Genomic DNA, 26,097 nt, shown 5'->3' on the forward strand with positions numbered 1-26,097 from the left:
TTTCTGGGTCAATATCATAAAAGAAGCTTATTAAAGCGGCGACTAACCCGACATAATCCCACATTTGCATATTAAATACACACATTTAAAATGGGTTTATTGCTGTTTTGAAAGAAGTGATCAGTTTGGCGTATGACTTGCTGCATTTGTAAAGATTGTGTGTTTCTGCTTAATTAGCAATGCGGCATTATTGCATAGAGGTATGTATGTGTGCGCGCGCTGTGTGTGTGTGTGTGTGTGTGTGTGTGTGTGAGAGAGAGTATAAACGGCGGGGATTAGTCGGGCTCTGGAGGCCGTGTAGATTGGGTTACGCGCTGCTAAATTGCGGTGTTTCTGTTGTGTGTCCGCGTTGTAAAGAGATACAGAAAGCGGCGCTAAGACCTGAGGGCGGCCAGCTGTGAAATTGACTCGGCCGGCTTGGAGAGCAGCGACGCCGAGATACACACTCCGAACCGGGGAGAGAGAGAGGGAGGGAGGGGGGGCATGCAGGGTAGAGACTCTCTCTCTCTCTCTCTCTCTCTCTCTCTCTCTCTCTCTCTCTCTCTCTCTCCCCCTCCCCTGTTCAGCGCATAAACACATTTCCATATTAGCTTTGGCGTGCATCAGCTCTGTATAATAACGCCACAATGCGACGCCGCTTCGTGAGGGCTTTAATTCCTGGGAGGCAAATAAGCTGAAGCCGGAGTTTGGCAGCGACCGCGCGTACGTGTGTGTGTGTGCGTGTGTGAGAGAGAAAGAGAAGGGAAAGCCGTAAAAATACAGGGAAGGGGAGATGGAATGAGTGTGAAAAGAGAAAGAGAGCTTTTTTCTCCTGTTACAGAGCGGATATTGCTTCTCTCTCTCTCTCACACACACACACACACACATACAACTCTCTCCCCTCTGGACACACAAACAAAAATACAAAGCGTGTGTGCACACAAACACAGAGAGAGAGAGAGAGAGAGAGAGAGAGAGAGAGAGAGAGAGAGAGAGAGACACACAGGTCACTCGAGGTAATCTCTTCTGCCATATTTTACTTTTAGGTGTTTGGATAGTTGCCCCTTATTCTGTTTTTCCAGCGGTTACAGTGATGCACACAGAGAGAGAGAGAGAGAGAGGGGGGGGGGGGGGGGGGGGAGAGAGAGAGCTAGAGAGAAACAGGGAGGGAGAGAAAGAGACAGACAGAAACAGACAGACGAGAGAGAGACAGAGAGAAACAGGAGGCTTACAAGTGTGTCAACAAGATCTTTAGTTAAATAGAAATGGAGTATTAGTGACATATTTGACGAAGGAGTCAGTATGTGTGTCTGAAGCAGAAATCACTTGATGCGGAAAACTGCCTGGAATTGGCAAAACAGATAATCCCTAAATAAGGGCAGAATATAATAAGTATAGTTTTGTAATAATGATGCTGTAAAATAAAGGCAAGCAGAGGACACAAATACCACGCACAATTTCAACAGTGAAAAAAGTGCACACACAAGATGAGGGAGAGGGGGGGGGGGGTGGAGAGAGAGAGAGAGGGAGAGAGAGAGAGAGCGAGCTTTCTTACCTTTAGCTGTGAGGTCAGAATGCCACCAGCTGTACAAGTTGAATTCTACCAGGAATCTAAATGGGGAGAAGACATTCAGCACCGTCACCATACACTCCAACACACACATATGGAATACACACTGCTGTGCTCCGTGCATGCCAGCCGTGTCATAGCTGCACGATGGTTTGTGCAGGAGTGAAGGGGGGGGTGTTGTTTCTAGCAGGTTTAACTTGAACGCCTGTGAAGCTGCTGCTGCGGTGTGTCGCTGCTCATCTGCTCACACAGGAGTCGCTGCAATTTGTTTTATTAGGCGTAACACACGTGTTACTGTAACAGCTACCAGACCGCAATAGCTGTTAAACCAATACACAGAGAACAACATGATCATTATGTTACCTCGGCAAACGTTCACTCTATAAAAACGTCAATTTCTCACACATGAATGCAACGAAGAAGAGATGCAACGTCAGGGGAAAATGAGAAACACACGTTGTCGTTATTTAAAAAGCGCCGACGTGCGGTGGAATCAGCGCTGACGACTCATGATGCAATGGGACGACAGTGACGGGGACCACCCAGGAAGACTCAGGCAGCAAGGCATCATGGGAAACATCAGGTAGACATTAGCGCTTATGATGGACGTGAGACGTGAATATCCCAGGTCCCCGTAAACAAACACACACACAGACAAATTATCTTCTATGACACCGAACAAGTCCTCATAAAACACAAAACACCCACACACACACACGTCTTACATGACGAGCTCGGTAAGGATCCACTTCACAGCCGCAAAGAAAGCAAAGTACGGCTGCAGGGAGACAGAGAGGACATCCATCAGATAAGAACAACACACAACATTAGCTGAACCACACCAGGCGGCGGCTGCATGCGGTCACTCACGTCCAGCAGTGTGTGCCCGCTGTCGCTGCTTTCTGAGAAGACCCAGCACAGAGCCTGGTAGTCATAGAGGGTGACCCTGGGTCGAGTGGAGAGACAGGTAGAGAAAGAGAAGCAGACACAGAAACACAAAGTTCTTGTAAAATCGACTTGATAATAGGCAAAGTCATGAGAGAACATCGAGGGAAACGCTTAAAGTCTGATTTTACACACTTTCTCTCCTGTTACACGCCTGAGGGTCCTCTGTGTGTGTGTGTGTGTGTGTGTGAGACAGAGATCCTACCTCAGGTGCAGCTGCTGCCTCACCTACAGATCATATGTACTGAACATCGGACGAGTGCGGAAAATGGATGGGAAGAGGAAAGGAGAGAGAAAACTAAGCTCCCTTCTTCCCAGGAGGCTCCTCAAAGCCATGTAGGAGAGCCAGTGTGTGTGTGTGTGTGTGTGTGTGTGTGTGTAAATGATTTAAGGATATTGGAGGGGATATTAGAGGCTTTCGAAGCTTAAGCGGAGGCCCGAGGGTGTGAGGTTTGTGTTCTGTCCGGGTAAGGTTATTGAGTGGGTGCCTAACACACACACACACACACATGCACACACACACTCACGCTGGACGCTCTTGGGTTAAGCCCTGCAGACAAGTTCCTAAGTTCCAATACACTTGACAGGACACGTGTGTGAGACATGTGTGTGTGTGTATGTGTGTGTGTGTGTGTGTGTGTGTGTGTGTGTGTGTGTGTGTGTGTGTGTAATTTGTGTGTGAAGGGTGTGTGAGGTGGCCAGGTCTATCCACAGCCACTGGGCCAACGTTCAAAACCTCCGGGTGACACACACGGCTCGGAAACACACACACCGCCAGGAACAAATTAGAGGCAAAGCCAGGCCACATAATGGTGTTAGCAGTATTATGTGTATGTGTGTGTGTGTCTGTGTGTGTATGTATTAAAGTGGACGAATAATCTGAAAGCAATTCAAAATAATTTATCAACATTTGTCATCACGTGCTCTCTCTGATGCTGAGAGACAAACACGAGTGACGACTGAAAACACTTGAATGTTTCTTCATCAAGGCGGCGTTGACGCTCTGCAGATGGCGCCGCGTCACGACAGGTCATCCTGGACTCATTACGCCTGGAGTCCCTGTTACTCATCATGTCAATGCTTCACCCGAGACGAGGCGCGTTATTCATTTCTCAAACGTCGCCCTCAATTTTGGCCGTCGCTCGTCATCATCATCACGACATGAACACGAACGCGCGGCGAGAAGCCCCCCTCGCGTTTGACAAGTGGGGGCCTGTGAGCCGTTCGCCGACAGCTTTTGAGGCGTAGTTTGTGTGTGTTTGGGCGATGATTTGTCAGCCGTGATCCTCGCGTACATCCTGCAGGCGGGACACTCTGTTCCTGCGGCCTGTGGGCAACGTATGTAAAGACGCCACAGATCTTTACAGTGGAACAGTTTGAGGCCCTGTCACTCTCACTCTCCCCCTCTCTCTCCCCTCTTCTCTCTCCTTCTCCCTGTCCCTCTCTCTCTCTCTATAATACTCAGAGCTGGGTTCAATTCCCAAATTAATGGCGAAAAGTCGCCACCCACTTGCTCCCGGCGTTTTCCAGGAGACGCAGCGTTACAACAAGTGCTGCGTGCATGAATGTGTGTGTGTGTGTGTGTGTGTGTTCATCTGTGTGATTCAGGTTCCACCTAATTCCTCCGTTTCAGGAAAAGATTTGCTGTAATCCCCTAATGGAGGACGCCGCTGAGCGAAGGGGTCAGAGTTCAGCGCTGAATAGCTCCACACGATTGGCCGAGTTAAGAGCTGTCAGCGCGGATGGAGACGTGTGCTCATACTGCGGCCTGATGTTATGCACATACATTTACACGCACACACGCACACACTCATGTACACACACACACATGCGGCTCACCTCTTGAAGGAGCCCATCTGCAGCAGCTTACTCATTACTGCTCCCTCTGCCTCGCCGAAGAACTTCCCTGTCTGAGAAGAAAAGGAAGAAGAAGAGGAAGAAGGTGATGTTCTGCCAAAAGCATCAACATCACACCACATGTGACTCAGATGACCTTAAAGTCTTCATGAGTGTAACGCTGGCAGCCTCTCGCTCTGTCCTTCCAGCATACACGTTGCGTATTTCTAGAAGAATCGCTCCCAAAATCCGCCCTTAACCAGTTGGCAAATCTCTCCTGCCGGTCAGCCAAATGCCCAAAGGGTCGAGGGTCAAACGGATGCAGATGTGCACAGAAGAATAAACAACATCACTGATGACACTGCCGCCTACAGACTCCAGTGTTTTCCACTCTGGGGAGGTGAAAGTGTGTACGTGACGCAGCACCTCCTGATCTACAGGAACCCCCGAGTGAAACTAACAAGCCTTTTACTTTGGACTCGTGATGCATCAGAGCCTTTCATCAACGTCAACAAGGTGATATCAGTGTTATCCTGCTGGACTTAGAAGCTGCAGAGATGCTCATCACTCCTGCGAGTCTCAGCTGGTGCAGCGATGCACCGGCTAGATATGACGACTACACGCATCATCTGTCATCTGTTATGGGTCGCGGCTTTGATCACAGAATGAGGGCAAGAGCCAGAAAGTGTGTGTGGTGTGTGGTGGGGGGTTGTGTATAGCGCCAGGGAAAGGGCTTATAGATGAGTCAAAGCTGAGGTGACAGCATGTGTAGTGAACGGAACATGATGGAGAAGAAGAAGAAGAAGAAGAAGAAGAAGAAGAAGTATCTCACCAGTGTGTAGTCCTCTGCTACCAGGACGAAGCCGTTGTTGTCGATCAGGTAGCAGTTGATGTTCTGTTAAAGCGAAGGAACCAAAACAAAGTCCAGTTAGAGAAGATAAGATGAGGCGAAAGTGACGCAAGCGGGAAGGATTCATGTAGAAAACGAAGGCTGGCCGACCTCTTCATCACAGCTGATGGAGCATTTCCCATCCAGCGCTGTACACTGGAAGAACAACAGAGTGCAGAGTGAATAACAAATATCATTATTTCATATTTTTGGTCTTAGAAATGAAATGAAACACACGTCCAACATTAAAATGTAACTTCAAAAATCGGTACCTGTCTGCTGGCCGTCCAGAATTTCCTCTGAAAGAATTCCAGTTTCATCTGGATGCCCACAGCTGGAAGACAGAAGGAGAGGACAGGACAGCTGCTGAGACGTGGCAAATGAGACATGCATGTCCTGTGTGTGTGTGTGTGTGTCAGTGCTGTACATGTGATCTTTAAAGCAAGGCGTATCACCACAGATGTTCTCCTATAGGCAACATACTGTATGTATGTAACAATAATAAACAAACAGCAGTGAGACGCATCCTGGTACATTTCCATAGATTTTTAAATCATTATTGGATTTCTACTATAATACTTCTATTTCCCTCTCAGGCGTGGAGGGAAAAAGGGATCTCGCCTCGTATTCCCTCTCCCAAGGTTTCTCCCTTTTTCCATATGTGCTGCTGGGGTTTGGCGAAAGTCTTTCCACATCTTCATATGAAGTCCTCCAGGAGTCATTAATGACAGTGTGCGATACTTTATTTCATCGGCAAAGCGCGCCAGGAAAACGATTAAACGCACATCTGTCGGACTGTTTCAACCTATTTTGTTTAACGCCGCGTTATCCGCAGAGATGGTCTCATTCATTTCCAGCCAAATCCCAGCAGGTCTCTAAGCGCTCAGGTCTGTCAGAATTCCGTGCCTGGGATAATTTTTTAAAAACGCTGAACGTGCAAGCTTTGGCCCCTCCTCCTTCCCATCATGCTCTCCTGCCACTCACGCTCAGAGGGCCTTAGATCTTTCTCCCTCAGCTGGAATCCAACCACGACTCGGGGGTCTCTACATAAACCATACAAGCAATAAAGACAGGAGAGAAGATGCGGGATGTAAAATTGTTCTTCTTCCCACTGTGTTCTAGTGATGAGTGCCTCTAGATGGGATCCAAATACGTACAAAATGCTTTTTGTATTAATAGCAGCAAGCTTGAAAATATATAGATTCGGCATCAATCTATTAACAGAATATTCTAAGTGAGAAATATGGTCTGGTTCTGTGTGTGTGTGTGTGATTGTTTGAGGGCAGAGGGGAGCTGTTGTGGCCTGTTTTAGCCGCCGGCCCGGAGGAACAGGTGCAGATTATCCTGTCATAAGCTGTGCCAGAGCCTTTCAGCGGGCCCACCAGTTCTACACCCACATGGAAAACCTGGAGAGGCTAATTTAAGACGCTGGGCAACTCGAGCGGAAACGCACCCGAGCTTTTAAAAAAGCAGGGGGACGCTCCATCGCCAAGAGGAGACGAGGAATGATCGACCCCTGCCTGTGACGACAACAGATCAGAAGAGAGAAGATTCAAAGGCAAATCTAACACGTGAGAGGAAGTCGTTGGCTGCTACCTGCAAAATGTCCGAAGCCCAAATCTGTCCATTCCTGCTAATGCTCCGGAATTTTCCGTGCAGTGTGGGAACATTTAATTTCCTGAGGTAAGGTTTAAGAACCTGAGCGTATTTAAACCCTGAGCTGGCTTTAGGAGTCCAAAGATGAAGAGCCATGAAATCCACTTCAAATTCACATCATCACCAATCCTCTATCAGCGTCAATGGAGAGATGAAGCCCACACACACACACACACACACACACATAAACACACACATGTAGGAGCCGTGGAAGGATCATGTTCATCAGCACAATGTATGCAATGCAGAACGTGTCTATGGGATGTGATCGTGTGAGTAGAGTGTGTGTGCACCAGTTCACATTCCCAGTGGAAGCAGCTCACACACACACACACACACACACACACTCACACAGATGCTGACTGCCTCACAAACACCTCGTGTGCGTGACGTTTGATTTGCCTCAGTGCGGGGGGGGGGTTATGTCACATTAGAGCCACACGTGAGAGCAACATTTTTAGAAGATGAGCGGAACGGAACACTCTCACATAAACACACACACACACAGACACAGACACGCACACACACACACACAAAGACATACACACGAAATAGGCTGCGGGTTACAAAACACTTTGGTTGCATGAAGCATGTTGCTGCACATTGCAAGCAGATTCAGATTATAAAATTGTTCTGCTCTTTTTATTCTAAAATACAGGCAAAAGTTCAAATGTCGTTGCCATGGAACATTAAATGTACACACCATCTTTGTGTGTATCTTTGCCTTTTCATGCTTTAATGAATCATTTATGCTAATCTTACAGTACGTATGTGGGGGTATGTGCGTGCGTGCGTGCGTGTGTGTGTGCATGCTTGTGTGTGTGTGTGTTGGTGTGCTATATGTCACTAGTAATGCATTTATGTTTCTCAATCTGAGCTCATTTGCAGCTTGTAAGCTGGTGTCAGCTGGAATCCAACAGGAGTCAAGGTCAGCAAACCAAAAGCATCCAGTGTACTTTTATTGCAACAGCTTAAATCCTGCTCTGTGTTTGTGTGTGTCTGTGTGTGTGTACGTGTGTGTGCATCAGTGCATTCTGTGTTGCTGCGCTGGGGGCGTGTTCTGCCAACCCTTCTGCCCACGACTCGTGCATAATATCAGCTGAGCGCGCGGTGCAGCAGGCATCCTCTCACACGCCGCGCTTTAAACAGTGCTGCGCCTAAGTGTGCGAGTATCTGTGCAGCGCGACAACGCGACCCTGCCGTCTAATTTTACCTCCTCGAATTCTGTCACAGAGACGGAATGTTAACGTTGAATGGGTGCGTTTTGGTGATATAGGAGGCACAGCTGTCTGCAGGGAGATGACACACTCCCTAGTACACACACTCCACTGGGTACAGAGAGAACGAGAGAACATAACAGAGAGGGAGAGGGAGAGGGAGAGTGAGAGAGAGAGAGAGAGAGAGAGAGAGAGAGAGAGAGAGAGAGAGAGAGAGAGAGAGAGAGAGAGAGAGAGAGAGAGAGAGAGAGAGGCAGGTCTCTAACTCTAGCTATTCCCAGACTGGCTGGCTGGCAGTAAGCTCTGAGCTCTGATGGGGTTTCATACCCATGCAGGCAGGGCGCCGGGGGATCCTGAGGGCATCGCAGGGCTCTAACCGTTGATCTCGACCCTTCTGTTAACTCGTCTCCCGACCGCTTCGTCGGCGTTCCACAGATGAGAGCCAGGACAGCTGATCTTATCCTGACCGACCGCTAATGGAAGTGACGTACGCCGACTTAAGAACCACTAAAGAAGGGAACTAAAAACAAAACAAGTGCTCTTGCACGAGGCTCAGCAGAGAGCCGACATGAGAGGTAAGGAGCTCCATCACTGAGGAGAACGTCAAGTGTGTGTGTGAGTGTGGGAGTCTACATATGCCCGGTGTGTTATGAAGGCACAATCCAAGGGATAACAACCCACTGCACGATTGTTCTTTGATGCGTGGATTGTGTTTCCCTGCTGCTCTTCTTCTTCTTCATCTGTCCTGTGTGAGGGCCTCACACGGCAACCAAGGAATCAACATTTTTGTTTGGATTTAAATAGCGACTGAATCAAACTGAGCGTCTTTCTGTGTGTACATTGTGCTGGAAGATCACAAGAGGTGAGGAGCCGTTCCCATGTGATGACCTCGTTCTAGAAATGCTGTTGGAACGCTCCACTGAGCTCATGTTCTACGTGTGTACAGTGTGTATATTTTCACGTGTGTGTTGTGTGTGTATGCACTTCATCATTTAGCAAACAAGGACCCGGCGGTGCAAACAGCCATCCGTTCACGCTCAGCTTTGCTTCAACAACAGGACATAATCTTCTAACAACCCTGAAGCAACAGTGATCCAGTTCTATCCGTCCCTTCTGTCGGTTTGGGACCTGTAAGTGTGACCTGCCAGTTACTACCCCGTCCGTCCGGCGCTATAAATACCGCGGCAACGCTCCAGAAGGAATGGACGAGGAACGTTATCTCACAGGGAATCAGACACCTAATATCTGCTGTGTATGAATTTATGAGTAGGAGTGTGTGGGTGAGAGGTTAGAAGGCTTTGTGAAGTCGCCAAGGGGATGGGAGGTGTGTGTGTGTGTGTGTGCGTGTGTGTGTGTGTGTGCGTGCGTGCGTGCGTGTGTATGAATGAGGTGGGAGTTGGCAGGGAAAACAATCGCAAACATTCAAGACCCCCAAACCCAACGTGTTTGATTTATTAGACGAAGATCGAACGCAGTAGCTTTTTCTAAATCCTTTGGTGTGAATGTGTGGTTATGTAACAGCAACAGGAGTGTGTTGCATCTCCAAAACTTGAATGCCTCACTGAACGTCCACCTCTTCACCTCTTTCCACACAGCGATCCTCGAGTGTGCCATCCTCCTCCTCCTCCTCCTCTCCTTGGCTCACGCCTGCCCGAAAGAGTGCGCCTGCGACGGCAACACCAAAGTGGTGGACTGCCGGGGTCGAGGCCTCTACGACATCCCGAGACGACTCCACCCGGACACTCAGGAACTCTACCTGCAAGATAACCGGATCCGAGGGTTGGGCTCCATGGCGTTCAGGGAAGTACCCTTGGTCCGGATAATCGACTTGTCAAATAACTCCATCTCCACCATTTCGCCGTCTGCTCTGCTGGGTCTGAGGACGCTGCAGCGGCTCAGCCTGGCCAACAACACGCTGAGAGAGCTCGATAAGCGGCTGCTCGGCCCAATTCGCTCGCTTTCCCATCTCGATCTCTCACACAACAGGTGAGCACATTGGTCTCGTTGCATGTGACGTCTCATGACTGAATCTGACCTATCCCCTTTTTTCCCCATCAGCCTGTGGGGTTTGCATGGAGTGGTAGGGGAGAGCCTGAGGAACCTGAGCTACCTCGGGTTGGCTCACAACAAGGTGACGCGTCTAGACCACATGCTGCTGGACGCCCTGGGACACCTGGAGAGCATCACGCTACGGGGGAACCCCTGGAGGTGCGACTGCCAGCTCATCGGACTCAAACTCTGGCTGGAGACCTTCATCTTCAAAGGTCAGGACACGTGTGACCAGAGGTAACGGTCAGAGAAACACCACAGTTTCACTTTTAATCCGGGAAATATTTAAGTATGATAATACTGCCATTTCACACAAGATGATATAAATACAGACCACGTATCTGAATTGTATACAACTAGCTTATGTGTTGCTTCCACTAACTCGGGAGTGAGACACAGAGAGAGACACAGACAGACAGAGAGAGAGAGAGAGAGAGAGAGAGAGAGAGAGAGAGAGACAGACAGACAGAGATAGAGAGATAGAGAGATAGAGAGAGAGAGGGAGAAGGAGAGGGAGAGACAGAGTGAGAGAGAGAGACAGAGAGAAAGAGAGACACAGAGAGGTTGACAGTATGGGCTGATTATGAGTTAACTTACTAGCCAGATCAATTTCCATGTTACATAAAACCCAGCGTGTATTAGATTAAACACACACACAAACTGCCGGCGTGGTGTTGGCTCTCTTGCTCTGCGGCTACAATTGTAATTATGGTGAAAGGCGCCCTCACACACATGGACATGCGTTTAATAGAATGCCACTGGCTAATCGGGGGAGAATAGATTGTGTGACGAAACATTCTTGATGTGAATAACGAGACGGCTGAGTAATAACAAACAGGGTTTGCAGGACACACAACACACACGCCCACACACACTGAAGGCAGCTGACGTGAGTGCCGACGCTCTGTAATGAGGAGCCAGAAAAGGCAAAGCGCTCACAAGATCTGGGATTTCAAATGGACTCCGTAAATGCCGATGACCTCTTCTTCTCCTAGAGTCTTCCTGTGTTGTTCATTCTCCCTCTCTGACCCCAAGGTGGCGCCGTGGACAAGGTCCTCTGCTCCCAGCCGGACGACATGAAGGACCGAGACCTCCAGAAGGTCCCATACCAGCTCTTCCACTCCTGTATGACCACCAGCTACCACTACCTGTTTGCCAACATACACCACCTAGAATCTGAGCGGGTACTCCGCGGCCACACCCACGGGAACCACGCCCACCCTTCCAGCCACGCCCTACACATTCCCATGGTGATTGGAGAGGGCTTTGGCGGCGGGGGAGTGGCAGGAGCGGGTGTGGCTGCTGGAGGTGGGGGAGGAGGAGCAGCAGGAGGCGGGAGCCTACCAGAGTGCGAACCCAAGCAGAAGCCGCGTCCTGTCAACTTCCGCCACGCTATCGCCACGGTGATCATCACGGGCGTCGTGTGTGGGATCGTGTGTCTGATGATGTTGGTCGCCGCCGTGTACGGGTGCGCGTACGCCGCCGTCATGGCCAAATATCAGAGGGAGCAAAAGAGGAACGAGGAGCTGGCTGCGGCGGCGGCAGCTGATCACGCCACGGCAGACGAGAAGGAACCGCTGGAGAACGCCATCGCCTAGACGACGAGAACAACAAACTGGACCTGAACCTGGGCCTCCACCCTTTAATCTAACCATCTCTGGATGTTAGTGTGAGATCATGCATGTGTGTGTGGGAAAAAAAGAGCAAGAGCTGGATTCTTTATATGTGTGTGTGCGCGTGTGTGTGAGTGTGTGTGTCATTTCTGAGACTCGGGTAGCTGAATCCCATCAGGATCTGACTATGCACTGAAGAGAAACTGTACCTATTTACCATATGCAGGTTCCCGGGCCAGGCCAAAGAATTCTGACCGATCAATTCCAATTTATCAGAGAAATGCATATCAGAGGCAGTAAGAGAGCGATATATATATTTATAAGTGTTTGTTTGTAGGTAAAATAGTAAACTTCTGGTATCTGAACATTTTTGGATTTCATAACTTGGTCGTGTTTTGATTGCTGTTTATGATACTGAGGTCCTTTTTACAATTCAACAGTAGGCAGCTGCTATGTGTTTGTGATCTATGTGTATTATTGGATGCGAGTGTGTGTGTGTGTGTGTGTGTGTGTGTGAGGGAAAGCGTTGGTGTGTGTGTGTTATTATGTGTGAATGCGACCTGTGTAGAGAGATTTAAGCGTCTGTGCCTCATGATGTAATTTAGGTTTTCAAAAGACTAACTGTGTTTTTTCTTAGATGATATTTTTCTGACGTGTGGTTTGAACGTCAAACGATTCAATGAAGCAATAATGAAAAATCAAATGAAAACAACGACGACAAAAGTTGAAACGCAGCCCTTGTTGTTTTCCCGGGACTTGACGGGATTCTAAGAGTGAGGAAACCGCACGAAAAAAAAAAGCCCATGTGAGGTCATTGGGAAAGAATTACGCTGCTTCAACCTTTGAATGACACACAGATGTAATTTTGGAGTCATACAGTCTCTCGTATGGCGTTCTAATTAGTGGTCATTGGGGCCGATGGTAGATTTTTTAAAACTGAAATATTAAATCGGAATATACTTTTGATTAGAAAAACATTAGAACCCTTAGTACAATTAAAAGTACTGAGTAGTATCGTTTCCTAAATGTGCCTTCTAAATGTTTCCATACAGTATTTATAGGTGAGAAGTAAAGTCAAAATATTAAACAGAAGTTAACACTGAATTGTACATATTATTATTTACATGTATGTTGGCATCATATTTGCAGCATGCGGCTCTGAGTGTGACCACAGACGCCCGCACAGGCCTCACACACACACACATACACACACACACACACACACACACACACACACAAACACACGCACAGGGGGCACTCAGAGACGCGTGCATCGCCCCGGGTGTGTGATGTCATCAGCCTGTCGCGTTGAGTTAGCGTACATGCTCAGCGTCCGCCCAGCAGCTCTGTGGGATGCGTGCGGCTGCAAACTGGCCTGAACCGGCCCAGCGTCGGATTTGCATCCGAAGCCTCTGTGGCTCCTCCCATCGCCCTCCTCTTACGTAAAATCGTCTTTTCAGATCATTTCCGACCTGCCAGGCGTAATCATCGTGTAATCGTGCATCTGCGGCCGCTGCAACAAAGGGGTCAACGTGAAGCAGCCGCGTTGCCGATTAGTCATTTGGATCGCTCGCCGCTAAACATAGAGCGAGAGAACGATGCTTTAAAAAAATAAAAAGCGATCGGGGTCGAGCGGGGTCAAGATAACACTGAAGGTTGGTGTAAACGATGGGATATGTGTGTGTGTTAGTGTGTGTGCGCACTGTGGCACCACGCAGACTCTCCCATCCCCGTCCTTCTGCTTCAACACACTATACACGTTCCCCGAGGCCTCGCACGTACCCACAATGCACCGCTCTCATGTCAGCGCGTTCAGACACCGTGAAGTCATTTTCCCTCCCCCTGCCCTTCCATCGCTCCTCTTATTTGTCCTCCCATTTGCCGTGGCCAACTCTTCCTCCTCTTCCTCCTATTCAAACACATTCACTGGCTCATTGAGGACATTTCTCCTGTGTAATTACCGCTGCTGTCATGTCAAGAAAAGCAACAAAAAAAAAAAGGGGGGAAGGAAAAACTGAACTCCCGTTATTAGCGGTGTTTTATCGTCTATTTTATTTAGGAGGAACAAATCGCCCATAATTCTTTCTCTCCCTTCTAACTTCCTGATTGCAGCCAGTTGCAGTCGGCTGCTGTATGGGTGTGACATTGTGGGGTTTCTGTGAGTCATCAAGCCTGACCTGCAACAAAATCCTCCAGGCGGTAATTTGCCTCCAACACACACACACAGAAAAACACACACACTGCACGTCAGGCGTTTATGAAATTGGTTTCTATTAATATATTTGGGCCTACGTGCGCGTGTTATTTTGCCCTCTTGCCTTCTCTCCAGCGCCGCTTTGATGAGTGGACGAGTAAACAGACGCCAGCATAAGGCAACAGTGAGCAGCCAGTGTGGGCAGCAGTGTTTCAACCCAGCAGAGGAGGAAGTGAGGCATGTGTGTGTGTGTGTGAGAGAGAGAGAGAGAGAGAGAGAGAGAGAGAGAGAGAGAGAGAGAGAGAGAGAGAGAGAGAGAGAGAGAGAGAGAGAGAGAGAGAGAGAGAGAGAGAGAGAGAGAGAGAAGAGAGAGAGAGAGAGAGAGAGAGAGAGAGAGAGAGAGAGAGAGAGAGAGAGAGAGAGAGAGAGAGAGAGAGAGAGAGAGAGAGAGAGAGAGAGAGAGAGAGAGAGAGAGAAGGCTTCCACTTACCTGCAGCAATCGGCGATTTCCTCTCATCTAGCAGCTGAATGGCAGTGCTGGCCAACACAACGCTCTTGTTTTCTGATCCTGACACACACACACACACACAGAGAGACACACAGCCATTACATAATTTTCTGTATTATCTCTGAAACTGACCGCAGCGTGATTGGAAAAGAGAAGATATATTGAACACAAAAAACCACAGAGTACCGTTCCACCGCCACAGTCCGGAGAGGCAGAGTGCATCCGAGGAGAGTCCGAAGAGTAAATAAGAGGCTTTGAGCTCATTCGTATTAGCTGGCTCTAATGGAAAGCCTGAGGTCGAGGACAGATGAGAACACACTCTACGTCTGGAGAGGAACCAATTTCTTAGAGATGTAGTTTCACTGAATATGTGTGAGGTGCCTCTTTGTGTGTGTGTGTGTGTTTTCTGGCTGAGTCGCTATGGAAAAGGGTTGAACCTCTTCCGAACGTATCTTGTTTCAACCCACAGCAATCAGGCCTGTCCACAAGAACACAGCCCAGAATTAATAAGAGGGGAGAGGGGAAGAGAAGGTAGAGACGCAACAGGCCAGAGAGAAGGACGTGAGATGTGGGTGAAAGAGGAAGAGAAGGGGTGGAAGAGACGAGGCCTTCAAATACGTGTGTAAATCAGGGCGCTGCTCTGAGGGATTGTTTAGTTGTTTGTTTGTTTCCTCATTTTTGAAAAGCGAAACTCCACGACTCACCGCTGTTGAAGGGCAGCGAGTACACGAAGGTGCCGGGGACTTGCTCCGCCGCCCTCTTGTACCACAGCGGGAAGTGATCGGCGTTGAACACCCCCTCTTTGTCTTCGGCTGTCAGGAAGTCTCTTGAAGCAGGCGGGGGGAAGAGACATGTGATAAATGTGGAAGTAGACGAGGCAAACAACATGGAAGGACAACTGCAGCACTTTCCACTTACTGGTTGGTGAGTTCATCCGGCACCACAAACAGGTTGATTCTGGACAAGCCCGTCCTCGTGCCCAGGTAAGCGATCTCCACCCCCTTATCAGAGTTCCTGCGTAGTATAAACCTCCATGAGAACCTTAAATCCCGGGTCTGTGGCGTTAACCCCTCACAGGACCGTACAGCAGACAGACATACTCAGACTTATTGAGCACCAGGCTGGTCCAGTAGGCCTCCAGGGGGGCGGTCACCACGGCGTCAAACAGAACCTCCTGAATCAGCTCCTTGTCACCTAACCAGCATCGACAAATACGTATTGATTGTTTAAATAAAGGAGAAGGAACGCAGCGATTTTCAGATGGAGGGGGGGGGGGAGAGTTTACGGACAGTGCAGGTGGGGTTCGTGTCCGCTGAGGTGGAGTTTGATGGCTTCGATCTGCGACAGGTAGCGGTGCTCCGGGTGCTCGTCTATGTTGCAGTACGTCCTGTCACGTGACCAGAGAGGACAATGAGAATTTAACCCATAAAACAAGACGCTCCGTCACAATCCACGATTATCTTGCTCTGGATTCTGTGTTTATTACTCCGTCTCTTAGTTTGCACGAGAGCTGTAATGAATAAAATATGACGCGAAACAAAGAGGGGTTTCTGTTTTACGAGTTTGAGCATGAAAAGCCCTCGCTGTAATTTGTTTAGATGTTAGTTCCCAATCCCGGTGACCACAAGTCATCAAGTGACACAGACCATCAAGTCAGAGTCCTGCACAGGCCAAAGCTCTGGTGTAACTGCTGCACTGCAATGAAATTTCACAGTCCAATGATTTTATAAATACAGGGTATATTTAGGATATAATACACTATATTTGGAATGTCACTTGACTCAGGGACGAGCGTGATACTGTAAAACACACACACACACACACACACACACACACACACACACACACACACTTACCATTCGTCTGCCAGCGCTACATCAGGATGCTCCAAGTCATGAAGCCCTGTAACAACATAAGTGTTACGTTCATAAAAGCACTTGGCATGAAATCATAATAATAATAACAGAAAAAGGAATACGTATGAAATTATTCCTCTTTACGCACACACACACACACACACACAAGCACGCTGGGTGAAAAATGTGTGTTTTGAATGGTTGTGACAGGACTGATTAGATCAGGAAGAGCCAAGTCATGCTCAGAGGGCTTCACAAGATGGACATGTTTGAAGAAATACACAATTCACCCACACACACACTCACCGCCACATGAATATGTACCGTACATGCGTGAGGTTGGACATTAGAATAGACGCACACAAAGGCCAGACGCAGACGAAACGGACAAGTAAAGCACACCTAAGAGGCCGCTAAAGCAACATTTAACTTCCTGTCCAATTGTGGCTTTTACAACTCACTGTCGATAAACGCGAGAGACAGAGAAGGAGGGGAAAATCGGAGGAGGAAATAATTGGGGAGGAAATCATGCAAAATAAACGCTGGGCTCGGCAATGTGGATGGTAATTGAGTAAGAGCCACAGACACGGGGAGAGGGGGAGAGAGAGAGCGAGAGAGAGAGAGAGAGAGAGAGAGAGAGAGAGAGAGAGAGAGAGAGAAAAGGAGAGAGAGCGGAAGAGAGAGAGGAAGAAGGCAAATGAAGGAACAAAATTAAATTAAAGAAGGGACGAAGTTCAACCTTCTTCCACTGTGACGTTCCCTCTGAAGAAGAACTTGCCATGGCCTCTGGAAAGCGCCACACCAAGACTGAAAAGACAAAACAACACACACATACTCAGGGTGTGTGTGCATGGATGCTTTGGTCCTTCATCGCGCGCTCGGCTCAGCCCTTACCTGAAGGGAGTCCCCGTGATGTCTGTGTAGTAATAATCGTTATGCAACACCAGCACTCGCTTCTGCAACACACGAGACAAAGACACAAGAGTTGCTGAAGTGCTGGATACTGTGTGATTTAATGTAATCTGGCGCCATCTAGTGGCCACAGCTCGAAAGTTTACATGTGCGTGTGTAATTGCATGCAGCTATTTTACATACTGGATGCTTAATAATCAGACTGCTGTTTCTGAAGCTTTTAAAATGAAAAGTACACAAGGACACACCCACACACACACACACACACACACACACACACACACACACACCTGAATGTCCCTCTCTCACTTGCTGACAGATAGGTAAGAGATTCAGTGCTTCTCTCTCTCTCGCTACCTCTCTCTACCGCTCTCTCTCTCTCTCTCGTTCACTCTCGCTCACATGTGTTTGGTGGTGATAAGAGACACAAGCGCGCCCGCATGCACACACACACGCGCTCAAGTATGCAAAGCACTCCAAAATCAGAAACAAAATCCTTAAGTCAATTCTGCACATCGCCGCGCCAACCACCAACGGCCAGAGCAGGACCCTCCAGATGAGCCTGAACTCCCGGCACACCCACGTCTCCACCCCCCGAACCAGCCTCACCCCCTTGTCCACGCTCTTCTTCACCTCCATGGAGAAGGCCCCCGTCTTTCGATTGACCATAGCGTTCCTCAGCTGGCGGCACAGAGCAAACAGAGCGTCACACACACACACACACACACACACACACACTTATCTAAGTGACATGACACAGTGAATTTCCAACAAAGCCTCTCACCGTGTCATCCTTGTCCTCCCACTCCACCTCCGACAGGTCCACGCTGCTGTAATTCGGTTTCCTGCGCTTCTTGTTGTCCCCATACTGGACACACACCGAGACATTATTGAACGCATTAGAGCAAATCAATACAAAATCAATAGTGACTTGACACAATGCAGCAAAAGGTTAAAACAACAAAATCCTATTGAAATGCATTCCACTGCACAGGTAACCGTGCGTGTTTGTGTGTTTGTGTGTGTACGAGGGGAGGCTGTGTGTGATTATGTGCCCCCCCTCTCCATTCATCTGTCATTGAGGACAACCTCCCACCCCTCATTAGTGGTTAAACACTGTTCATTAACGTCTTTAATTAGACTGCGATTAAACCATCTGTCTGTCTGTCTCAGTCTGCTCCCTCACCTCCTCTCATCCCTCCATCTCCACATCTCTGCGCTCTCATCCATGTGCTCTCATCCCTGCTCCCACCTCCCATCCTCACGTGAAGCAGGTTGCCTTGCTCCCCCCCCTCTCTCTCCCCCCCTCTCTCTCTCATCATCCCTGCGAGTACAATGGAGTTAATCACAGCCATTCAGGAGCCGTATCTCCGTCTATTCACAGCACGGCAGAGGCCTGGAACGCAGTCGTCTCATCTGCATACCGCCACGCGACTAGCACACACGCACACACACACACACACACACACTAATGCCACCCGTGAATACATTAATCCATACAAAAAGCTGTGAGAGATACTCACCAGTGGTCGCAGGTCCGGGTGTGTGAGGATATAGCCGTTGTTGGTGATCGCAAAGGTGTAGCCGTGAATGCCCAGCTGAAAATACAGACACACACACACATACACACACGCGAATAGACAAATGGATGCATTACAAATGAGCATCTAACCGTGTGTGTTTATTCCAATAGCAACTTCACGTCCTGAACTCAGCCTCAGATAGTCTCAGAGTGAAAGGACTCATCATAAAGGGATGTAGCGCTTTATCATAATGTATCATCATGATGCATACTGAGTCATCTTCCTGTCATAACTCAGCTTCCAGCAGCAGCAGGAGTGAATAATCAAAACAACACCTCTGATTTATCTGCCACTAGGCTTCAGTTACTGCAAGGAGGAGATGAGCTGACATAAGAGGAGAGACAAGAGTGACAAAAACAACAACTTTTCATTTTCTTTATGCTTTGCACTGCCAGCAAAGGGCTCCATTGTTTCCCTGACAGGTGGTTGTAATGGCTGTGAGTCTCACACCTTGTATTTGGGGATGGTCTTCAGCAGCTCAGTGACGGGAACGTCTGTCCCAACCACCCCGAGTAAGATGCCACGATTCCTCTGAAAACACACACACACACACACACACACACACACACAGACACACACATACAATCAATTAGTAGTTCTATCCTGATCTACACACTCAATTAAACTGAAATGATTGTCCATTAAATAAGAAGCTTGCAATTATAAATCACTTCTCTCAAATCCTAATTCCTGCCGAGTTATTAATTATGCATCTATACATGTAGTGGGAAAATTCATTGGTAGCGAGAGTGAATTAATTAATGGACTCTGTTGCATTCTGGGAGTACTCACCGTCTCGTTCTTGGTGCTGAACACCGGCATCGCCACTGTGGTCATCAGGATGGGACCCTGGCTGTTTTCCAACTTAGGGAGAGCGGAAAGGAGAAGAAGAGAAACGATAACAGGAGCATCACAAGAAACATCCACACACGCACAAACACACACACACCAGACGGAATCATGACACTGAGTGACGGCTCATCTGGCGATAAACCACACACACACACACACACACACCATCTCTGAGTGTTCTGGGCTCAGATCTCGACTCTATCTAGAGTTGAACTCAATCCCAGCCTGCCTTTGATCTCATGCAGGATAAATCTCATCCAAAGGCGACGCCACTGGTTCGGATTTTGGTTTCTCCTCTTCTTAAAAAAAGACGACTAGAATAATTACGATATTTATCTTCCCAGCGGGCGTGTGTATCTGGATCTGATATCCACTGGAGATGAAAGCTGCAGGCCGTCATGAGCAGACTGGAGGTTTGTGCTACAATAACTTTGTTTTCCACTCCTGTGCCGCCAATCAGTCAGATTGACACAGACTGATGTCATGTATGTTTTGTTCGGACCCATTTGAACCAACGTCTATATAAATATAACACAGGTACATCCTCCAATCAGCCGCCAATCACCTCCCTCTGCCACCACTAGCAACATCTAACAACAGGAAACCAGCATCCACTCAGTCCTCTGACACTGAGGACGGACGCCTCGAACTGAGGCGACCGGTCACGGCAACTAGGGATGCTGTTATTGAACATCAAAGGGACCGGGAGGGGGAAAAAAAAGCACGACTAAGTACAAGACACAACAACAATGGAGGACTGAGCTGCCGGAGAAGGAGATTGATCATAGGATAAGCTGAGGATCGTCTAAAAATACCCAATCCATTTCCTAGCCCCGGTGCCTGTAGGATCATATATCACCGCTCAGTAAACGCGCGGACCCCGGCAACTGTTGCCGAGCCAAACGCCCCCATCGAATGTGAGTGTGTGAGAGTATGTGCGCTCGACCTGACTGAGACTGTGTGTATTTTGATGCGTGTAAATTTGGGTGAAAATTACCCAGCTGCTCTTGGAGATGAAAAACTGTAATTAGAGGCGATGATTAGAGCTCCGTGGAGAATTAGAGCTTTTAAATTCATCTGTTGGATGCAGAAACTCATACAAAAAAAGCAATGGTCACGACCTCTCCAAAAATGTGTTTACACCTGGGTTCTTTTGTCCTCAGCCAGGTGAGGACAGAGAGGAGCTCCACTGAACCCTACATCATTAAGTATTCAATCATCAACATAACCTATCTCCCCTGGGTGTGTGTGTGTGTGTGTGTCTGGTACGATAACCTACTACCTCTAATCCAAGGTCAGAGCTCAAACACAATTTGGGTCGAATCTGTGTTGCGGCTGCCTACACTGCAAATGAGGTGTGTGAGTTCTTTACCCCGCTGTGGGTCAGAGAGTGAAGAGGAAAACCCCGAGTTCTGATACACACACACACACGCTCCATCCCTCAGAGGGCTGAGATACGAGCGAGTGCACACACACCGCAGCCCTGCCCCGTGTTCACCGTCTCACAGGACATGTTGTAATCTGGACTGCTGTGACAAATTGTGTGCCGGTGGACGCAGAAGCCCCCTCGTCTCCCTGGCGACCAAGTTTATTGATGCCACGAGAGTGAACGCTGTAAAAAATATGGCCAGCACATCATCACTGAGTCAAGAATTATCGGAAACGGTCAAATCAAAACGTTTAAATAGCAATCTCTCTTCACAACACACACAGACACACACACACATTTCCTCTCTCGACCTCCGATCGTCCCTGCCCTCCCGTGTCAGTTCATCCCGGGCGGAGTGGGAATACAAAGCCAAAATGAGAGTCAGAGGATGATGGATGAAACTGGCGAGAGAGAGGAGGAGGCGAAGGAGAAAGTGGACAAACAAGGAGAGATGAGGAGGAAAGAGGAAGATCATCGGGGGGAGGAGGAAGAGAAGGAGGATCGAGAGTGCGGCAGTCAGGGACAGCTGATACAAATCACCCGTCCTCACTCGACCGAGAAGCCTCCACTAACTTCTTGTACTATCAGGGACTTTCATCACCAGGTGTGTGTGAGTATGGGTGTGTGTGTGTGTGTGTGTGTGTGTGTGTGTGTGTGTGTGTGTGTGTGTGAGTATGGGTGTGTGTGTGTGTGTGTGTGTGTGTGTGTGTGTGTGTGTGTGTGCACAGGTCAGAGTTGTAGCTTGTAAGGGCTGAGCCAAAAATGATGATGACTGCTCTTTGACGCCTTGTAGCTGTGCTTTCACCTGCGTCGCCTTGACAACAATACACCCTCGTCTCCTTTTTTGCTTCTTTGACATGAGACAGTCTGTCTGTGTGTGTGTGTGAGTGAGTGAGTGAGTGAGTGAGTGAGTGAGTGAGTGAGTGAGTGAGTGAGTGAGTGAGTGAGTGTGAGTGTGAGTGTGAGTGTGAGTGTGCGTGTGCGTGTGTAATCGGCTAAATCCAAGGACGACCACAACACCCACCACATGAAATGCCACATGGAGGGGCAGTGGGATTATGCCCTTCGTCTCACAGAGATCGGCAACGACGCCATGACGTTGAAATGTGCACGAACACACAGCAGGTCTTACACACGTGAACACAGCGGGACACAACAGTGGACAAACCCTCACAAACCAGACATTTCTTTTACCTTTTCAGCTTGGGGGAGCTACAGAGATCAGATTAAAGAGGAGAGAACAGAGGAGGAGGAGGAGAGGATTATGGGTCAATACATCCACTAAAAAGCAGTGTCGTGTGTGATGAGGAAGTAAGTTTGTGTCATTTTGACCCAACAGGACAGAGAGACGGATAAAGAGAGAAGACAAGGGGGACGAAGACGACAGCTGAGAGAGAAAGACGAGTGGCTGCGACCAAACACAGGGAGGAGCCTGAAGGGGATCGTTTAGTTCATTTCAAAGATGTAAGTGCGTACAAATAAGACATATTCAATTAAAATAATTGAATTGATTAATATGTGTGTTTGAATGAATGAATGCATCGTTATAAGTGTGTGTGTGTGTCTCATCAGTGTGTGTCCGTATGTTCAAATAATGTGTGTGTATGTTGTATGTACACACACACACACACACACACACACACACACACACACACACACACACAGACAGACACATCTCTACCATCATCCTCTTCCTGTCCCTGGAGTGTAGTACCATGTGGGAGATGGGCGAGCGATGTCCACTCACGGTGGTGTCGATGTAGGCCTCCGTCCACACCGTGTCGTGCTCCTGGTCGATCACCTTTGGGCGACTCAGCACATGGAGGTACTCCATCACGTTCTCCTGCACGTCGGCCAGCGTGGAGATCTGCGTGAAGTAGCCTGACGAAGAAGAAGAAGAAGAAAGAAGAGTTGTCACTGCTCTGCCCTTTCCAAGCCATCGCTCCCCATTTCGCTTCTGCTCGCTTTCAAACCGCAGATTCTACATCTGGAGTGCGATGAAGGTGGACGATATTTGCTTGATGAAGCGGATACAGCGGGAACGTGGATGCTTCTGTGTGTGTGTGTGAGTGTGAAAGATGGGCAAACGCGTCCCTGTAGTGCCGTATGAGTAAGAGCAAAACAGCAAGAATGCGCGGTGCGGGTAAGTGGTATGTAAATGTAATGGAGGAACTTTCCCGCTTAGAGCGAATGTAACGCCATCTCCTGTGATGGTGATGCCGCTATTATGATGCTAATGGGAGAGGGGGGATACACCGTTATCGCAGCGGGGCGGAGGGGAGGTGGGAAGAGAAGGAGGAAAGACACGAAGACAGGAAGTGGGAGAGAGAGACAGAGAGAGAGAGATTGTGTGTGTGTGTGTGTGTGGAAACAGCAAGCTTCCATCCTCCATCACCACGAAGCAGCCGAGGAGAAAATCATAGCTGGAGGAAATAGATTTTGGGGTCATCGTTCCCTATAGCCAGACACAAGAGGAGACGAGACCCGACGCACAGACCCATGACCTCAGCACGCCACGTTCCACCCTGATAACTAAAGAGCTGTCATCTTTAATGTAACCAGTAAAACGTGGCCTAAACATGAATCCGGCCAGATTCAGGATTCAGCCCTTTGAGACGCTCTCCGGTCTGGAACATAACTTACTCCACCCAGACGGCGCAGTGACAGCGCACAGACACATGGAGACGAAGCGAGCCGTCTGTGCGTAGCGGCGCCGTTCATCATGGTGGCGAGTGAAGAATGGACACTCGCTCAGGGAGAGAAAGAGAAAGAGAGAGAGAGAGAGAGAGAGAGAGAGAGAGAGAGAGAGAGAGAGAGAGAGAGATGGATGCTCTGTGTACCTGTCTGTCTTACACATGGGTCAGCGGGGCCTGGACAGGTTGGGGACGTGTGTGATTTGCATTTGTATGGAATTTGCATTGTGTGTCAAACATGTATGTTTAAGCGTGTATGTGTGAAGCATGTATGTATAAAAAATGCATGAAATATAAAAGCATGTATTTGGATGAGTACTTTCTCATTGCTGGGAAAATAAAGTGGGTGTTCTTCTTCTACTTCTTCTTCACTCCACACACGGCTCATAATTTGGCGGATCCTCCTCTCTCTAGCACACACACACACACAGACACACACACCTCACGTGACCTATGGCTCGCCCGTCTAATCTAAGGCAGCGCAAGGAAATGGAGCCAGACCATCTCTGTCACCCACCTCCCGGCTAAATATAGAAGCTGAAGGAACGCGGTCTCTATGCACCGAGACAAGCATGACCACACACACACACACACACACACACACAGGCAAAGCAGCTGGAAAGTGGCGAATCAGAGACGGTGGTTGGCCTTTGAGAAGGTGTAAGATGGAACCAGCAGCCTCACAGCCCTCACATACAGACACTGATAAAGAAACAAATGAAAGGAGAAGAAAGGAGAGCAGAGCAGAGCAGAGCAGAGCAGGAGTTTGTTTTGTGAGATCCCACCTTTGTTAGCACACGCCATCCATTTTAGATTCTCTGCGAAAGCGGACTCGCGGCCGATCAGGTAAGGGAAGATGCGGACCTGTGAAGAGGGAAGCAGATAGTCGCCGTCAGTCATTTTAATCACATTTCAATAGGAACATGCAGGAGATAACACCGCCCGTCAGAGCCAAAGCTTCAGCCTTTATCTGCCCTTGATTAGCAGGTTTGTCTCCACGTTTAATAGATATGATTATGCACATGTGGGAAATGTTGGCTTTTTATTTTTCTGAAAACATTTCAAGTCCTTTTTTGTTAACTGGAGACATGAAGAATGATGGACTAACAGCTCTAGAGATCATAAGCCAATAAAACAACTCCTTTGAGTCAAAGAAGCCAAAGATAAACATGTCAGTAAAATATTATCATGAGAAAAGTATCTCACGGCAACAAAACACATTATTGTTAAAACAACAAAGTGGCTTTTTCCCTCATGGCAGCAACAAGCAGCTGCACACAAACCCTAAGCTCCATGTGCTGCGTCCAGAAACGGCTCCCAACTCCCCTCTGCCAAACCCAGGTTCTTTCCCAGCTCACTTGGCTCTGGCAAGCGTAGTTGGCAGGTACGTGTGTGTGTGTATGTGTGTGTCGAGTAGGTTGCCAGATTGGACCAGATGCAAGCCTCTGGGGGCACAGCTGCCACGGAGTCCATGCCCGCATTTCTTACTGCCTCCCTTCACCGTGACAGCAAGTGTGTGTGTGTGTGTGTGTGTGTGTGTGTGTGTGTGTGCGTGCGTGTGCGCGTGTGTGTGTAAAGACATACATGCACATTGCCTTTATGTAATTTTGGATGATTGCATTCAACATAAGGGCCTCAAAATGACGCAAATACCGTTTCTGTAAAATGAGTTTTACTTTTATGACATCGTACCTGTTGCCGCGTGCTACGGATTAAACCCTTATAAATTCAAAATCGATTAACAGCAAAGACAAAAAACAGATCTCAAATCCCAGCCTACCATTTTCTAATACCAATATATTTCTGAGCTTTTGTCAAATGCAATCTGATGCAAATGCAGAGTCTGACAGTGGGTAAGTATAGTCGCTACTCATTTCTGAGCAGCTTTCATTATCTCGACCATAATCATCCTCCATTCACACAAACCACAGCCGCCTGAGTGACACAGGAACACACCACGACAGATTGAAGCGCTGCGTGCAGGCCTGTGGGTGTTTGGGTGGGATGTTCTGTCTGTGGCCATGTGTTCTTCCTCCAGCCGGGGAGGTCACACTGCAGAACACTCGACTATTAAATATGGACGAGGCCTCTCAGCTGACGTAAGTAAAGCCCAGATAAAAGAAACCAGTCTCTGAGTCGCACGCATGCGATCTCTAACACACCTCACTGCACACGCTCTAACCTCTACAACACACCTACACAAATATACACACTCGCACTCTAAAAGGGTTTACTAAGCATCGCGGTGATAACGTGCACTCCTGTACTTTACAGGTGAAGAAGCAGGTCAGGTCCAGGTTTCATCCATGTGAACAC

General features: G+C 48.4%; 2 protein-coding genes across 2 annotated transcripts in view; one reads left to right on the forward strand and one right to left on the reverse strand.

Annotated features, from left to right (window-relative positions):
* The window catches only part of cacna2d3a (calcium channel, voltage-dependent, alpha 2/delta subunit 3a), a 74,874-nt gene that overhangs the window by 5,869 nt on the left and 42,908 nt on the right, over positions 1-26,097 (reverse strand). Inside the window, exons 11-32 of the mRNA XM_076167031.1 lie at positions 24,567-24,645; positions 22,803-22,969; positions 19,600-19,671; positions 19,258-19,338; positions 18,748-18,822; positions 18,009-18,092; positions 17,834-17,905; positions 17,207-17,268; positions 17,052-17,119; positions 16,313-16,358; positions 15,746-15,843; positions 15,557-15,650; positions 15,375-15,470; positions 15,161-15,282; positions 14,439-14,516; positions 5,492-5,553; positions 5,331-5,375; positions 5,163-5,225; positions 4,334-4,404; positions 2,420-2,495; positions 2,275-2,327; positions 1,535-1,590 (exon numbers count right to left, since the gene is read on the reverse strand). Coding sequence (XP_076023146.1) covers positions 1,535-1,590; positions 2,275-2,327; positions 2,420-2,495; positions 4,334-4,404; positions 5,163-5,225; positions 5,331-5,375; positions 5,492-5,553; positions 14,439-14,516; positions 15,161-15,282; positions 15,375-15,470; positions 15,557-15,650; positions 15,746-15,843; positions 16,313-16,358; positions 17,052-17,119; positions 17,207-17,268; positions 17,834-17,905; positions 18,009-18,092; positions 18,748-18,822; positions 19,258-19,338; positions 19,600-19,671; positions 22,803-22,969; positions 24,567-24,645 — 1,720 coding nt within the window. The remainder of the gene's footprint in view (positions 1-1,534; positions 1,591-2,274; positions 2,328-2,419; positions 2,496-4,333; positions 4,405-5,162; positions 5,226-5,330; positions 5,376-5,491; positions 5,554-14,438; positions 14,517-15,160; positions 15,283-15,374; positions 15,471-15,556; positions 15,651-15,745; positions 15,844-16,312; positions 16,359-17,051; positions 17,120-17,206; positions 17,269-17,833; positions 17,906-18,008; positions 18,093-18,747; positions 18,823-19,257; positions 19,339-19,599; positions 19,672-22,802; positions 22,970-24,566; positions 24,646-26,097) is intronic.
* On the forward strand, positions 8,661-11,739 carry lrtm1 (leucine rich repeat transmembrane protein 1). Its single transcript, XM_076166178.1, has 4 exons — positions 8,661-8,667; positions 9,688-10,078; positions 10,151-10,356; positions 11,177-11,739. Exons 1-4 carry the CDS (start codon positions 8,661-8,663, stop codon positions 11,737-11,739), a joined length of 1,167 nt encoding a protein of 388 aa, XP_076022293.1.

This window comes from Genypterus blacodes, unplaced genomic scaffold (assembly GCF_046128005.1).
Source record: "Genypterus blacodes isolate CSIRO-AG114 ecotype Tasmania unplaced genomic scaffold, CSIRO-AGI_Gbla_v1 ptg000156l_1, whole genome shotgun sequence".
Lineage (NCBI taxonomy): Eukaryota > Metazoa > Chordata > Actinopteri > Ophidiiformes > Ophidiidae > Genypterus > Genypterus blacodes.

Excerpts from the sequence above, each read along its gene's own strand:
- lrtm1 (XM_076166178.1), top strand. Across the intron at positions 10,079-10,150 it reads CTCGATCTCTCACACAACAG|CCTGTGGGGTTTGCATGGAG; the intron begins GTGAGCACATTG and ends TTTCCCCATCAG. Across the intron at positions 10,357-11,176 it reads GGAGACCTTCATCTTCAAAG|GTGGCGCCGTGGACAAGGTC; the intron begins GTCAGGACACGT and ends TCTGACCCCAAG.